The 16712-nt window shown below is 37.1% G+C and overlaps 1 protein-coding gene across 1 annotated transcript; it reads right to left on the bottom strand.

The window, feature by feature from the left end:
* Positions 1–1306: 1306 nt before the first annotated feature.
* LOC21403229 (guanosine nucleotide diphosphate dissociation inhibitor 2) lies at positions 1307–5962 on the bottom strand. The gene is made up of 14 exons (XM_024168886.1): positions 5612–5962; positions 5263–5325; positions 4996–5079; positions 4761–4868; positions 4535–4627; positions 4390–4481; positions 3680–3791; positions 3482–3562; positions 3270–3332; positions 3095–3196; positions 2789–2913; positions 1989–2199; positions 1807–1881; positions 1307–1632 (listed from the first exon to the last, which is right to left on the bottom strand). The coding sequence occupies exons 1-14, from the start codon at positions 5696–5698 to the stop codon at positions 1582–1584; spliced, it is 1347 nt and encodes a 448-aa protein (XP_024024654.1). The 5' UTR covers positions 5699–5962; the 3' UTR covers positions 1307–1581.
* Between the last annotated feature and the right edge of the window lie 10750 nt (positions 5963–16712).

The raw sequence follows: 16712 nt of genomic DNA, 5'->3' as shown, positions 1-16712 counted from the left end.
CATTTGTAAGCAACCTCTACCCCACAACATTCCTCCCATATGAGGAAGGAATGATGATTCACCCAAAATGGGTGAATGACCAATCTTTTTAAATGATCATTCATTTCTTATGAATCCAACAAAACATCAAACTAGAATTCCATTCCATTCTATTCTATTCCTTTCCACCCAACCAAACACACCCTAAGGTCAGAGATGGAGTGAGGCAGAAGAGGACCAATGAGGGTTTTTAAAGATGCTAATATGAGTGGGTGGGGCAAATTTTTTTTTTTTAAGGGACTAAGGGAATAAATTTTGGGTATTTTGTACATTTGTTCCTTGAATTTATAGGGGTTTGGCAACATACCCCTTAACTTTTTAATTTTGGCAATTTACCTCTTTATCTTACAAAATTGATCAATTTTGCTCTCATACTTTATCAAATTCAAGAGATTGAGAGTTAATTGAGAGATTTGTGTTACGATTCAAATTAAGATGTAGAAATTTTTCACTAAACGTATTTTTTATCGCCAAACAAAATCACCATTAAAGAGCAAATTTTAACTATTTTGCAAGTTAGGGGACAAATTGTCAAATTAAAACTTCAAGGGGCAAATTCCCAAACCCGGAAATGTGCAAATAACCCATAAATTTAGTATTATAAAATATTATAATAGAAAAATTAAGGATTATTTTTATAAATAGCCCCTAAATTACGTACCTAATCTCGTATTGTTCCCTTTATGTTTTAAACATCACATTGCCTCGAACTTTATGTTGTTACTCAAACGGCCTTAGTCAATAATGAGTCAAAAATTGGACAGAACCCTAAGCTTAAGTTCGGTAGGAATGGAAAATAGCAACGATGGAGTGGAGATTTTCTTTTATGTTGTTTGCCTTTGCTTGTTTGGTGGATTTTTTTTTAGGCTAATTAATGTGCGTGTAATATGCTTTTAAGAGATGTCAAGAGAATGAATATATGATCTTACGAGATGCGAAGAGAATGAAGAGCAAAAAGACTACTCCAAAACATTTTCTCTCCACGCATAATTCTAGCTGGGATTATTTTTAAAAGAGGAGTTGATTGCAATACAAAGGAACCAAAGCATATGATGTGATGAGGGGCGATTTTGGCTTGCCGTAGCAACAAAGCACAACGCCATTTTATTTATTTATTTTTGAATTTAATAGCGGGGAATTCAGGCTCTAGATCTCATCATTGAAAGATGGCGATTCTGTCATTTTTTATCAAGTGACTTCATTTCACGTGCACAATTGACATATATGGCCCCAAATACAACAACGCGGCAAATTAAAATTAAAATTAAAATAAAAAAAGGGTTGCCAAGCTGCAAGGCTAGAAATTATCATCGATCATAACGTCTGAAATCTACACATGTTCCGTGACAACCAACATTTTCAAACAACATTCGTAACATGTCCATGGATGAAAAAGAAAAATGATACAACTCAAGACAATCCAGCTCCCCTTGTGTTGGTGTTTACAACTTTTAGCATTTGTAGGCTAGTTTGATTTGATTAAAAAAAAAAAAAAAGGATTAACTTACATATCAATCAATGCCAAAAGGAGTGGAGTGCTCCTCATTCTTCCGCAGCACTTGCAGCACTCAAGTCCACACTCAGGTCCACAACCTGCTCAAAATATGGTGCATGCTCAGTTTCCACTTAAAAAACATTACAACTGAAATTATACTTTCATAAGGCATGTAAGTTTATCTACTATCTAGTTGGTCGGGAGAGGTCGGTCAGCAGACTTCAAGTTGTTCGTTGTTTAAAGTCGATAAATTTCCAAATAAGAAAGATTACCTTCCCAGTTATCAGGGTATACATGTTCAGCACATCTATCACTGTGGACTCAAAGTGTGTTGTAGCGTCGTAACTCTGCAACAATAAAGGGGTAAGTAATTATGCATCCATAATACTCAAACCTCAAAACACATACAGAAGTCGTTGAAAGAATTCAGGAGGAAAACCCAAGGCCAACTCACTGTTGATATAAAGCAATTGTCCAAAGTGGGCTCGTTGACTGGCTCATATCTGTCATACATATCATAGAATATCTCGTCAACAGGCCCAAGAAGGTCAGTTCCAGGCTTCAGCTCAGTCTCGGGATTATCAGTCTCTGCCTCGGTCGATACAAATGCAATAAATTTTCCTTTTGGAGCAACATTGTGAGAGTAAGAACAACAGAAGAGATACCTGAGAAGCCGAAAAACATCATGAGAATTAACTCGTAGAACAAACCTAACAAGTAACAACTCATCATCCAACGAGTCACTGTGCTAACATCAATAGCAAGGCTAAACCAAGTGCTCACCATTTTCATGTTCTCAAACTTAAAAACAGCTCAATTGTGGGTTTTCTTAGGTCTATGCACTCAGAGACATACACAAATGAAGAGAGAAAATTTTCAAATGCAGAATTAATCAGAATTTCCATGGTAAAAACCGACTACTCAGCCACATGATTCAAGGGAAAAATTACCATATACCAGTCACCGGGACATATGATCTACTTTCATTGTTTTATCTTTTACTTCCCTCCCTCAATTAACCCCCCCAACCAAAATGTGTGCGCCAGCTGTTGCTGCACTGGTTAGTTGTTAAAACAACTAGTAGAAGATAATCCTTTCTTCCAAGAAAGGACCAGCTTGGAATGAAGTAACGAGTCTAATTAAACAATCAACAGGAACAAAGAAATGGATTGTGAATTCTGATGAAGTAACGAGTCTAATGAAACAATCAGCCATTTCAATCTCATATCTGAGGGTCATTATATTGGAACTCACATGTCTGATATGCGACCCAACTGCTTCTGTGGCAGGATAACCTGCACTGAATGGGAATCATTGGTGTTGGGAATTGGATGGCTCATGATGGCAATTGCTCTTGCAACCTTTCCAACCTTTCGAACCTGTTGAATAGTACGTAAAAATGGTTTATTATCACTGCCTTCACCACCAACATTGACATAACCAAAATAAAAATAAAATTTTCAGCCCTCATGTCCGAGAGCTTAAAAAATTAACAGCAACAATCAGCCTAAAATTTTGATATAAAGCACACGAATACACCAACATCGAAAATGCTATTACCTTGTTCGGCAAGTACGACGGATCACATACAACTTTTTTGCATCTCGCAGTTTCGCCTTCAGAAGTAACACCAATAACTTTTCCTTCCTCATTGAACTCAACCTAGTATCAAGCAAAGATTAAAACCAGCTATCTAGTGACACACAAAGGAGATTAGGACTATAAAGCAAAGTACCTTGCACTCAGGTTTATTTAACATACATGTCCCGCCATAAACTGCACTGAGCCGAGCAAATGCCTGTCCAAACCACAAAAATTAGGTACATGAATACATAGATTGATTTATCTTGAAATCTCCAAATAAATAAATTTGCATATGCGTGTGTGTGAGTGAGAGAGAGAGAGAGAGAGAGAGAGAGACAGAGAGAGAGACAGAGAGCGAGAGACCTGAGGAAGCTCTCCTAATCCATATAAAGGATAAATGTATGGGGATCCTCCTTGGAAACGGGCAACAGACTCGGCATAAAGCTATTACATAAGCAACAAGCAGAAGTTCAATTGCATGACGAGACCAAAAAATTTCAATGAAATAAAACTTCAAAACCAATGGAGAAAAGTTAAAAGCAAGAGGAAATGAGCTTTTACCTTCATTCTTTTCACGGTGTCCAGTGCAGGTTCATTTAAGTAACGATCATCCCTATGAAGAGCTATTGCATGGCCAATGAAGTCCAAAGTGTTGTCATCAAGACCATATTTCCTGACAAATCATCCACCAACTAATATAAAAAATGGTCTAGGATGATTAAAAAAATTCATTAATGAATGTCGACAAAGCTCCCAATTCAATAAGGTAATAATTAATAAAGCAATATCGTTTTATCAAAGACATTCAGAAAATAAATTAAAAAAAAGGGAAGCAACTGTCAATAGCTTGATATGTTTGTGACTATTAAAACATAATAATCAGTATTACTAGTATTGTGAGGAAACAAAATCTGACGTAGGCGATGTGAGCTTTCAACTAGTAAAAAGACCTGTATGTTTCTTGTTTTTAATTACATTAAATACTATTACTACCACAAAAGGTATAAGATACTGTTTCTTTTTATTTTTTTACTCAAGAAGAATATTGTTTCTAATTCTTGATTTCACTTAATACTACTTCAAATGGTATCAATATTGTCTTTGCTTACTCAAGATCATACCTGTCTTTATTTCAAAATTTTTAGCAGATGAACTTTATTGAATTTGATATAATCAATCCAATTATATGATTATATGAGACGGTGCCAAAGGGTGAAAGACAAGAGTTAAGTAGTTCCAACAAATAAGAATGGCAAAACTAAAGTGCTTACGAAACGAGTTCTCTTGTAGTGACCCTTGTCAAGTCGAAGCCGTCATGGGTTTTGGGGTCATTTTCATCATAATCTTGGACATAAATGAAGAACTTGCGAGCGCGACGTTTGTAATGACTGGGTCATTTTCATCATAATCTTGGACATAAATGAAGAACTTGCGAGCGCGGCGTTTCTCAAAAATGCCCATGAGTGGAGATTTGAGTGCCTCCATGTCTGTAGCGGGAACCTTGTGAACCTATTAACCGGCCACGAAGGAGTTGATCAGAAGCATTACCAACTATTAATAGAGTGATAAGAAAGAGAAGATCAGAAGCACTACCAACTATTAATAGAGTGATAAAGAGAGCAACAGTGAATCATAATAATACCTTCCCTTTGTTAAAGACGTAGCTGCCATCTACGGCTTTGAAGTACAAATACTTGGTGACGTCGGTATGAATAAGGACACGGACAAGAGTTCCATTTGCCATCATGAACTAGCAGAGAGAAAACACACACACAGAGTAATTAATGAATTAAATCAATTGAATGAAGAACTAGAAAAAAAGAAAGAAAGAAATTGTATAATAAAGTATGATATTAGGTAATTAAAAGGGAACCTACCTTGGGGATCATATCAACATTATAATCCCTGCTGGAACCCAAATGAGCTGGAGGGCTATCGTTGCCTCTGAACCTCTTCCAGAGCTGTATTTATGTATTGTAAGTAATTGTAAATTAAGAAACAAAGAATTTTAATAGTCAGTAATTGTATTAACTAACAATTGCTCGGCTAGTTATAAACAGTTAGTCGAAAATTGTAAAGGCAGGCACGCAAATCGTAATAGGCAATAATAAGAAAAGAAAAGCAAAGAAAAGAAAATATCAGACCTGATTGAGATTAAGGGAAGAAGACTCTCCTCCATAATAATCATTACGATCCATGTGCAGCACCTGTAGTAGTAGTAGTAGTAATAATAGTAATGTTTCATTTCATTTGATTCAATCAATTTGACTTTGAATTGAATGGAATTGAATTGGTTACTCTATTACATTACAGAATAAATTGAAATCACAAAGGGCAATCGTCGATAACAATAATAATAATAATGAAAAGTATGAGATCTGAATCTGGAGAAGAAAAAATAATAGAAAGGAAATGGGATCTGAAAATATAAGTATACATATATATATATATATATACATATAGAGAGAGAGAGAGAGAGAGAGAGAGAGAGACCTTGAGGCCGTCAACGGAGAGAAGACCGCTGAGGATGCACTCCTTGAGACCTGTTCCCAACACGATCACGTCATATTCTTCATCCATCGCTTCGCTTCGCGGCGCTGCTACAGCTGTTCTTCCGATTGCCGAATTCCGATCAGAATGAGATTCAGATTCAGATTAGGGTGGTCGGATAGATCTCTTCTTCTTCTTCTTCTTCTCTGTTTTTATTTTAGGGTTTCGTTTCGTTTATAATTAGGAGTGATTGATTGACTGACTAACAGATGGATAGATATTCCGATGATGCTATTTATTTATGCTAATATTACTATTACTACTCTCTCTCTCTCTCTCTCTCTCTCTCTCTCTCTCTCTCTCCTCTCATCTCAGGGGCCTGCGGCTAGGGTGGGGATAAAATATATATTTTTCAATTTTATTTTACACAAATAAATAAAAACAATAATAATGCCTTCCTATCCATCATCGTTATAATTGATGAATAAAATGTCACTGTTTATCCTAACAAGAAATTAAATAATTATAAGGGAAATATAAAAATAGTATCTTGTGTTTTAACATAATCATCTTTTAATATTTTTTGTTTTTTTTTTTATAATTTTAAATCAATACCTTAATGTGTTAGAAAATCCTTCTTAATATCTTGAGGTATGAGATGTCATTTCTACCTATGTATTTAATTTGCCTAGATTTTTTTTAGAAACATATTCAGACTTAAAACTCTCTCACTCTCCAAGCTCGTTTGACATTACTTTAAGGCTGTTTTTAATTTTTTTTTTTAAAGATGTTACAGCAGATATGGGTATTTAGTAAATACCGCTTTTATCTAGCCACTTCTAAAAAATGATGCCAAACAACTTTTTAGAAGTAAGTCATGAGTTATTTTTACACGGCTACTTCTACAGTTATTATTTAAATTTATTAAAATAACCTTAATGATAAATCTTAATTCTCTATTTACCCATTTTATTTTTTCATACCAAATTAAAAATATTTTTTAAATTTTATTTTAGACTTAAATATTTTAAAAATATACTAATATTTTTTATAATTATGAAAATGTTTTAAAAAAAATAATAATAAAATACTATCTAGACGTTTGGTTCACGGATTCAGAATCATTATCAGTTTAAGTGTATTTTTTGTAAGAGAAAACACTATAACGAGTCACAAACCATAATTCGAACCATGTCATGAAACCTCATACCAAACATTTATATAATTATCAAAATATTTAAAAATAACATTAATAAATAATATGAATGATTTTTTTTTTTATAAAAAATTTCAGGGTACCAATTTAAAATTATTAAAAAGTATAGGGTATTAAAAAATAATTATACTAAAATACAAGGTAGTAATGTAAAATTTTTCTTAATTATAATACGAGATTAAAATGTGGACGAGAGGTGCTTTTTCTTTCCTTTTCCTTTTATTCTTTACATAAATAAACAAAAACAAATATTCCAGCGAAGAGATGCTTTGTTTGTTGATTAAGAAAGAAAAACAATGTCTCATTTTAACGGGGTAACTTTATTTCTTTACAAATGCAAGTAAGCGATGATAATTTATAATTAGTTTGCAATTTCTCAAACAAAGACCATCCCTATGCCTATCTGTGCCATCCCTGCCCCTCACTCCACGAAACATATCTCCACTCCACTTTTACATTCTTTTCTTTTCTTTTTTTCGTTTCTGTTTTTTGTTCCTTTTTCTTCTTTTTCTTTTTCAACAGCGAAAAAAGCCTTCGCTCTGCATTTATTTCCATCTTTCACTTCAAGTGATTATAAACCACAGCATTGTATCTATGATGGATGACAACAATATTATACGACAACGACCACTTGCATATACGACAACGACAATATATCTAACGAACGACTCATACATTTATACGACAACTTAAAAAAGATACCGTTCAAGTCGTGTATACACCAGCACAAGAGTATCGTTTCCGTTTTTTCCCCCTAATAAAAAAGTTTTAACACCTTATTTGCTAAACTTTTTCATGTTTGTAATGAATCTCAGACTTTAAATAATACAATTTACGTATTTAAGTTAAGGATTTTTCTAGAAAATATTATGTAACTGAATGATTTATGGAATTAATATCCGTATTCCTAAATTCTGTAGCAGATTTCATGTTCAGTTCATGTTTTTGATCAAGTAAATTCGATCGATAAATTCTCACCGTACTTTAAGGCGGAATAATTTTCAGTACAAGTATAGTTTGAGAATCTTAGTTTTAAGAATCTCCAAGCACAATATGATGTTAGCAGCGTATAAAAAAACGCACTGACATTTTAAAGAAGAGAAAATCCTTAATTGCCAGACAGTTAGGTTAAAGTCACAGGATAAATACCCATAGTAGAAGGGTGCAATGTAAGCTCGGGAGTTGACACCATCAGAAACAATGTCATTCCCGGGATTTAATGCAGAAAAGTTAAATTTAGAATGTGTTCAGTCTAGAATTAATTTCAAGACTTGAAATAGTTCAAGATATTACGCGAGTAAGAATTTAATGTAATGTCGAAGTAGTCAGGAATTAATATTAAACTGTAAATAAGCAGTAGAAAAGGAACCGTCAGAAACTAGAATTTCCTGTCGACTAAGTTACTTACCTACAGTCAATATAATTTTTAGTAGTTTCAAGAGAAACTTAAGAGAGTGGACAAAAGTACAAGGGGTAGGATTTATTTTTCTCTCTCTCATTCTCCACTTGGCCGGCCATGTATAGTAGAAATAGAGCCAAAATTTGGCTAGTTGAGTATGCTAGAAGGTTACATGTTAAGGTGATGTGATAGTAGTGGTTGAAGGGAAAATCATGGCAAAATTTGCTTTTCCTTTTCTCCTTCCATAACCGGCCAAGAAAGGGGGGAATTGAACCAAAATTTGGTTGATTGAGGGAGTTGATGTTGTGTTAAAAAATGATTTCCAAGTTGCCTATAAAAGGAACCATCATAGGATAAGCCTCATTTTTTTCTCCTAGCTTTTCTCACCACCTCAAAATCCGGCCACACTCTCCATTCTCTCTCAAATATTTTCTCCCACTCTCCCAATCTTGAGCCACTAGCAAACCGTAGAAGAAGAAGAAGGAGATCAAGGGATTCTAGGAGGAGACTAGTCAAGCATTCCTCCAAGGGTAAAGAAACTCTAAATCCTCTCTTTCTCATGTTTTAGTAAAGTTTGATATATAGAAATATTAATCTCAAACTTCCTTATACTCTTATAGTTTCAAGCCATTAACAAATCTTATAGGAGTTCAAAGGTTTTCAAGAGAGAGAGAGAGTTCTTCAATAGTAAGTTCCTAAACTCTTCTCCATTGATTTCTAGCCAACTTTAAGCTTGAATTTATGGATGTAAATTTGTGGCTCTTGAGGAGATAAGATTGTAATAAGGGTGTGTGAGTTTTATGTTTGGTTTTGTGAGTTATGAGATTAGTTTGATGTGGTATGCTTATGCTTGAGTTAAGTTTGCTTACTTCCGGTTAGAAGAAAAATTTCCGGTTACTTTGAACACGAAAATGAGGACCCTAGAGGGAGATTTTTTGATGTTTCAAAGCTTGAAATTATAGCCCTTGATGTTTTGAACATTTTCGGTTACTATGACAAAATCCAATTTTAACTCAAAGTAAGTTTGTAGCTATTTTGTAAAAAACGGACAGGCTATCCAAACACAGTTTCAAAAAAAAAAAAAAAAAGCTACGGCAGCATGCTATAGCATTCTTAGAGCATTAAGAAAAAATATATAGCAGCAACGGTTTTCAGCCAAACGAGGCCTTTAGAGGCTGAATTTCAACTTTTACTAAAAATGACAATTGTAGATCTCAATGAGACGAAGAATTGTTGCGAAGAACAAAATTTTGAAATCTGACTCTAAGATGCAGTAAAACGTAGATTTCAGAAATTGTACAGTTTTTAACCAAACAAAACTAAAACAGTGTTGGTTTTAACAAAAGGTCAGCAAAGAACCTGATATAGGATTTCAGTAAAATACAATGGCATTAAATCTCATTTTAACGAAAGTATTCGTAAAGAAAGTTTTCAAGGAAAAAAAATATTTTTTTTAAAGAACATAGTGGTTTATCGAGCGAATTATCCCGACAGGCACCTACGAGCCCAATAAGATAGGTCCGTAGAATTTTAAAGGTTTGATGTGGGTCCAACGCCCGCATTAATTTAAGAGACTCCGTTTAAATTTAAATTTCAACGGCCTAAGAGTTAGAATGTCCTGAATAAGTTTCTAGGCCAAATTGGGCCTTAATATCATAATAAACCCAATGAGGAAAATTATGGAGAATAAGTTACTAGATTGGATACATGATTTTTAATCTAGACATAAGTATGTTAAAGGCAATTAAGGAAAATAAGATTTGAAAGATTTAATAAATTGATCCTTATAGTGAATTATCATTCAGTAAAGGAAAGGAATACATGCCTTAAGTAAATGGCTAGATTTCCTTCATAAGTTGCTAAAATAGAATAGCAAACGACAGATAATCTCACACTCTCAATGGGTGTTCATTTTCAGAAGTAAGCAAGTAAGAGAATAGACTGTTTGGCGAAAAATGGATTCCAGCTCTATAAATCAGGTAAGTACGAATCTCGTCTACAGCATGAATAGATTTTAAAGAAAAAATTTACACATGTTATATATATACATGTTTATGCTTTAAGTATTGTATGCGATACCATGTCATACTGTATACACCTTAATAAGTCAAGAGGAATTTATAAGAATAATCTCAATTGAGTGCCGTACTAGCCTCCACAAGAGAGGTAACTCAAGCTCCACAAGGGAGAAAATAAAAAAATAATAATAATGTCCTCCGACTTAAGGGAGGCATTCAAGTTATAATCACGGTGTCGTGGGGGACCTTGCAAACCCTCACGTCCTGATGATTGCGCGCAAGTGGTACACGAGCACTCGGGCCCATAAGAAAGAAAGATAAGATAAGATAATAAGACTATGATAAGACATCATAATTAAGCATAATTAGCTCATGCATATTTATTCATGTGTACTCACAGTTATTTTGTGAGATATAGTTCCTACTTGCTGAACGAAAGCTCAATCAAATATGTTCATGCTGTAGGTAAGAAACCTATCAACAATTCTTGAAGAGCAATGGCAAGCGGTGGATGAATGGTGGAGATGGGAATGGATACCGCTAACATTCAAATCTTCCGCAGTAAGTTTAAGTAAAATCATGTATATGTATATATGATTCAAAGGAGGTTTCAAGCATGTATGTTTAAAAAGTATATGTACATATTTATGTTAAGGAAACCGAGGTTGTAGCTAACAACCCTAGTCTTGAGTATTTAAGTTTTAGAATGTTGCAACAGTGCATGCAACAAATAAACGAATATTAAACATGACGATTTAAACGATTGATTTTAAAAGGACTTTTAGATGTACTTGAATTTAAGATTTCACACGAAATCCATTTTAAAGTCAAATTAAATGGTCCAATTGAATTGGCTAGTTTTAGAAAGGCTTTTAAAGAGTGTTTGAAACAAGAATTCAAACGCTGCTCCGTTTGAAAGATATTTCTAGAAGGTTTTATCTTAACTGAAATTAAGAAAAGCTTTAAGAAGTTTAGTGATTCATTCTTTTGAAATTATTGTTACGAATTATGAAATTATTCCTTCTCATATAAAAAAAAATGTTCCGCAAATTTTAAGAAAACCCCAATAAGTACAAGTTAAAAAGTAAACTACGGTGGTGGCCTCATAGGAGGGTCGTCACAATGTTTCACCAAATTAATTTTGAATTTCAAATTTTAGTAATTAAATCATCAACTTGTCAAGTTGTTACAATGTAACTCAAATTGATAAGTAGAATTGGTATCAGGGAAAAAAAGACCTAACGGCTAAAATTAAAAGTTTATACATTTATTAAATTAATCGACTTTATCAATTTGGGTGAGATAACTAGTCAAGTTCTCATAATTAGTAACTAAAAATTCATTAGCAAAAACTAATAAGTAAAATTACAAATTCAGGGTATTAATCACCAACGCATGAAAAGTTAGATGTCAATTAAGCCGGATGCTACTGTTGTCCAAAGTCAAAAGTTATCACATTTATTGCGACAAACATTATACGTTAAAATCTTGTGAAGACACATAAGGTGCATTTAGAATTGAGTTTTACTTGTTTCAAAAACGTTTTTACATGTCTTTTGAGATATGAAAATGAAAACAGTCTGCAAATTATATCTGTTTAGTAAATGTTTTAAAAATGAAAATGAAAACAAAAAAATGAGAATGATTTTTATAAAGGAATTAGAAAATGATTAAAAGTTACTTTTTCTTTTATGTTTTCATTTTCTAGTATTTATTAATAATGTTATAATATATTAATTAATAATTACAACTAAATACGATTTCACTTTTTTATTATACTAAAAATAATCTCATAAAAAAACTAATTAAACATAATTTCAAACTCGATCCTATAATCATTTTCAAAACAACTCATTTTTACTTTTGTATTGAAAATGAAATCATTTAAAAACGTTACCAAACGGGCTATATATTTGCTCTCAGGTCCATCTCCCTATCTCCCTGCAAACAAAAAAGGAGCAAAAGAACGGCCAGGAAAAAAGAAAGGAGTAAACGATGATGAGCATGACACTTTGCAACGTCGCAGGGATCTCCACTGGCGAGATCGATCGCCGAAGATATGTCGTCCTGAATAGCCGCCGAGATCATAGCCGACTTCCCTAAATCTACAATCACCCATTCAAGCACCAACATTACCGGAGAGTCCACCGTCATCGCAAAGCTCCTCCACGGCACCCAAACACTACCGCACCAAATCTGCAGCGAAGAAATTGTCACCCCACCTCGTTGAAGCCAAAAGCAATTCTAGATGCATTCTCCCGTGCAAAGGAGATCGTCAACGAGATCGCATAGGGAGATCTGCAGATCTCCACTCCTCCCATGGTGGCCGCGTAAAGATCACTTCCGTGTGGGGAGATCGATGGCTGAACATATTTTTTTTCTTTTTCTTTTTAAAAAATTTATAAAGGAATTTTTAGAGTCTGTTAGGTTTATTATATTCTTTTGTATTTTATGTGATTTTGGTTTTTTTTTAGAATTTTAAGTATCTTGGCGACTACAACGGCTGAACTGTGCAATAACGACGGTTACCAGCTGGTATCTTGGACGAATATCAGTATTATAGTTAGATACTGATTGGTATACTGGCAGGATACCGGTATAGCATGCTGACATGGTCGTGTCATTCTTTGCCAATATTTTCTTCCACTGTTACAAGTCAATCTAAACCTAATATTTGTGGTATTTCTATAAAGAGCCCCTTATTTGTTGTACTGCGATCATTTCTTACTGTACATATTTATCATACAATTAGTATTTCGATAGAGTCTATTGAATTTATGTATTTTTAACTATTTAATTAGAGTTTCTCAACGACTCAATTAAAAATAATGTTTAAAGATGAATGTTCATATTTTATGACGATTTTCCCGATATCGATATATGCAAGCACTTATATTTCAATAAAATGTAAGCACTTAAATGTTTTCATCCTTGATACTGCTAATTTTTTTTGGGTCTCTATGATCCAATCGGGATTCCCAAACACATGGGATAGTGTTAGATCACTGAGTACCTGCAGCATAATTACGCACACACACAAGCAACACAGACCAACACCACAGCTAGATTACCGAAGGAACCTCAACCAAAGGATCCGCTTGATTAATCGTCATTGGAAATCCACGAGCTCAGCTCGACCAGCCAATACAATAGTAAGAATTATTCTAAAAGGGATGATAAATGTCTACCTCTTCTCCTCACTCCTTTCTAACGTCCCTACTCTCTAGGCACTATTCTTTAGAAGTCTAACCGTCTAGGCCAGCTCAGCAACCTTTTCATGCACTCACCTCCTTTCCCCAACCGAAAATGTTCCGAGCTCCTCTAGCATACATCCGTTCGTATCTATTCCTCCTAGGCTCGATTGTAACATTACTCCCCTCCTCAAAAGAGACCTTGTCCTCAAGGTCGAAGGTAGGGAAACGGACTTGCAACTCTTCAACACTTTCCCAAGTGGTGTTCTCAATGTCCCAACCCTGCCACTTCACCAGCATTTCCTTAAGGGACTACCCTCCTTGCTTCCTCAGGCGCCCTTACAACACGGTCTTTGGAAACAGTGGTTCAGAGATGTCCGTCGCGAAGTCGACAATCACCGGTTCCTGTGAAGCCGCATGCCTGCCGACCACCTTTTTCAGCATAGACACATGGAAAACCGGATGCACCCTGGAACCTTCGGGCAGTTGAAGCTTGTATGCCACATGACCTACCCTGCTGAGCACCTCAAATGGACCGTGGTATTTCGGGGCCAACTTGTTGCTGGGATGCCTGGCCACGGATCCCTGCCGATAAGGTTGCAGTTTCAGCCAAGCGAGCTCTCCCACCTGAAACTCCCACTCCACCCGTTTCTCCCGTTTCTGATCCGCATAACGCTTCATTCGTTCCTGAGCGCGCTCTAAGTTACAGCTTATCTATTTCAGCTGCTCATCTCATTCCGAAAGCTGCATATCCACTGAGCCCACTGCGGTCTTGCCCCTGTATAGCGTATCAAAGTCAGGGGAACCCGACCATATAGTGCTTGGAAGGGCGTCATGCGAGTAGCCCTGTGAAAATTGGTATTGTACCAATATTCTGCCCAACACAACCACCTGCTCCAATGCCTAGGCTGGCCATTGGTGAAGCACCTCACATATGCCTCCAAGCAATGGTTAAGAACTTTTGTCTGTCCATCCATTTGAGGGTGGTATGCTAAACTCATGCGTAAGGTTGTCTGTTGGAGGCAGAATAGCCCTCTCCAAAACAGACTAGTGAACACCCTATCCCGATCGCTTACTATACTCCGAGGTATGTCGTGAAGGCGCACCACCTCCTGACAAAACACCTCTACTACCAACTTCGCAGTGAACGGCCGTTTGAGAGTGATGAAATGCGCAAACTTGGTTAAGCGGTCCACCACCACAAAAATGACCTCATGCCCATTGGACTTAGGCAGCGCCTTGATAAAATCCATCGAAATATCCTCCCATACTGCCTTGGGAATGGGCAGCGGCTGTAGTAACCCCGCCCAGCTCGTTGACTCCACCTTATTCTGTTGACAAACCCCGCACTCAGCCACAAACCGTTGCACATCCTTAGCGATGCTTGGCCAATACACGTTAGCGCTTATTCGCTTATATGTCCTTAATGCCCCCGCGTGTCCCCCTGTCGGAGTAGAATGGAACTCCTGCAACAACTGTTGTTTGAGTCGAGAGCCCGCTGGAATGACTATCCGTACCTGGTACAGCAACACCCCACGCTCCACGACATAGTGGTTTTCGTGCGCCCCTCCGCGACTCAACTACTCCTTGAGGGTGTGAAGTTTGGCATCAGCGGCTATCTCGCGCTCTACCAAAGCCACGTCTAAAAATTGGGGCCCCGTTACAGCCAAGAGTTCACCTCCTTGTGCCCAACCACCTCGACGAGACAACGCATCGGCCACTATGTTCTCTTTTCCAGCCCGATAGTGTATGTCAAACTCAAACCCCATCAACTTCACCAGCCACTTTTGTTGTGCCGGAGTACTAATTCGCTGCTCCAAAAAGAAACGAAGAGATTTTTGATCGGTGCGAACCACAAACCTCCTGCCAAGAAGGTACGCTCTCCATTTCTGAATGGCCAGGACCAGGGCCATAAGTTCCCTCTCATAAACTGACTTGGCCATTGTCCTAGGTGACAGTCCCTTGCTGTAGTAGGCCACCGGTCGCCCTTGTTGCAATAAGACTGCCCCTATCCCTGTTCCTGATGCATCCGTCTCCACCTCAAAAGTGTCTTTGAAATCGGGTAATGCAAGGATTGGGGTCTCAGTTATCCATCGTTTAAGTTCCTGAAATGCCCGCTGCGCCTCCTCCGACCAAGTGAACTCCCCCTTCTTTAACAATTCAGTCAAGGGCCGTGCTATGGCGCTGTAGTTCTTCACAAAACGACAGTAGTATCCCGTCAAACCCAGAAAGCCTCGTACCCCTTTCACTGTGGTTGGGACGGGCCACTCAACCATGGCCCGTATCTTTCCCGGATCTGCCGCCACACCCTCGTGGGAAATGTAGTGCCCTAAGTATTCCACGGTATCCTGGAAAAACAAACTTTTTTTTTAAATTGAGCACAAAACCCCCTTCCTTCTACAACCCCAACACAGTTCGTAAATGGCCTACATGCTCCTTTGAACTGTGGCTGTAAACTAGAATGTCATCCAAGAATACCAAAACAAATTTCCTGAGCAATGGTTTGAACAACTCCGTCATCATTGCCTGGAAAGTAGCCAGAGCGTTAGTAAGCCCAAAAGGCATAACCAAGAATTCGTAGTGCCCTTCGTGCGTCCAAAATGGCATTTTCTCGACATCCTCCCGCCTCATGCTTATTTGGTGGTACCCGCTCTTTAGATCAAGCTTTGAAAAGCAAGATGCTCCGTGTAACTCATCCAACAATTCCTCGATTATAGGAATTGGAAACTTATCTGGCACCGTCAATTTGTTCAATTCCCGATAGTCCACACAAAAATGCCAACTTCCGTCCTTTTTGCGAACCAACAACACCGGACTCGAATAAGGACTCTGGTTGGGTCTAATAATTCCGGCCAATGTCATGTATGCAATCAAACGCTCAATCTCATTCTTTTGTGCATGCGGGTACCGATAGGGCCTGCTATTCGGCGGTTTGGCACCCGGATGGAGCACAATAGCGTGATCCCCTGTTCTGGATGGTGGCAGCCCCAGTTTTCCCGAGAACACCAGTTCATATTCCTTCTCTAACTCCTCCATATAAGATGTAGCTGTTCCCTCCTTCCGGGCAGTGGGTGAAGGGGTGTTCTGCCACTGCACTAAATAACACTCTTATCCCTGCTTAGCCATTTTGGCCACAGGGGTAATCGAGATGGGCTCCCGGGATAAGGCCGACACCCCAACCAGCCGATGGACCTTCCCCTCCAGCTCGAATTCTAACCACATCTGTCGAAAATTTGCCCTAAAGGTTCCCAATGTCTTAAGCCATCCAGCCCCCAAAACC

This window comes from Morus notabilis, unplaced genomic scaffold (assembly GCF_000414095.1).
Source record: "Morus notabilis unplaced genomic scaffold, ASM41409v2 Scaffold388, whole genome shotgun sequence".
In the NCBI taxonomy this organism is placed as follows: domain Eukaryota; kingdom Viridiplantae; phylum Streptophyta; class Magnoliopsida; order Rosales; family Moraceae; genus Morus; species Morus notabilis.
Note: the sequence above shows the minus strand (reverse complement) of the source record. Positions and strands in the feature narration are given on the sequence as shown.

What these genes read in the sequence shown, in the direction of transcription:
- LOC21403229 (XM_024168886.1), bottom strand. Translation starts at nt 5,698, where the DNA reads ATGGATGAAGAATATGACGTGATCGTGTTGGGAACAGGTCTCAAGGAG. An exon ending in ACGTCTTTAACAAAGGGAAG is followed by an intron (nt 4,628 to 4,760) that starts GTATTATTATGA and finishes GCCGGTTAATAG; the next exon opens with GTTCACAAGGTTCCCGCTAC. An exon ending in TTGGGTCGCATATCAGACAT is followed by an intron (nt 2,200 to 2,788) that starts GTGAGTTCCAAT and finishes TCGGCTTCTCAG; the next exon opens with GTATCTCTTCTGTTGTTCTT.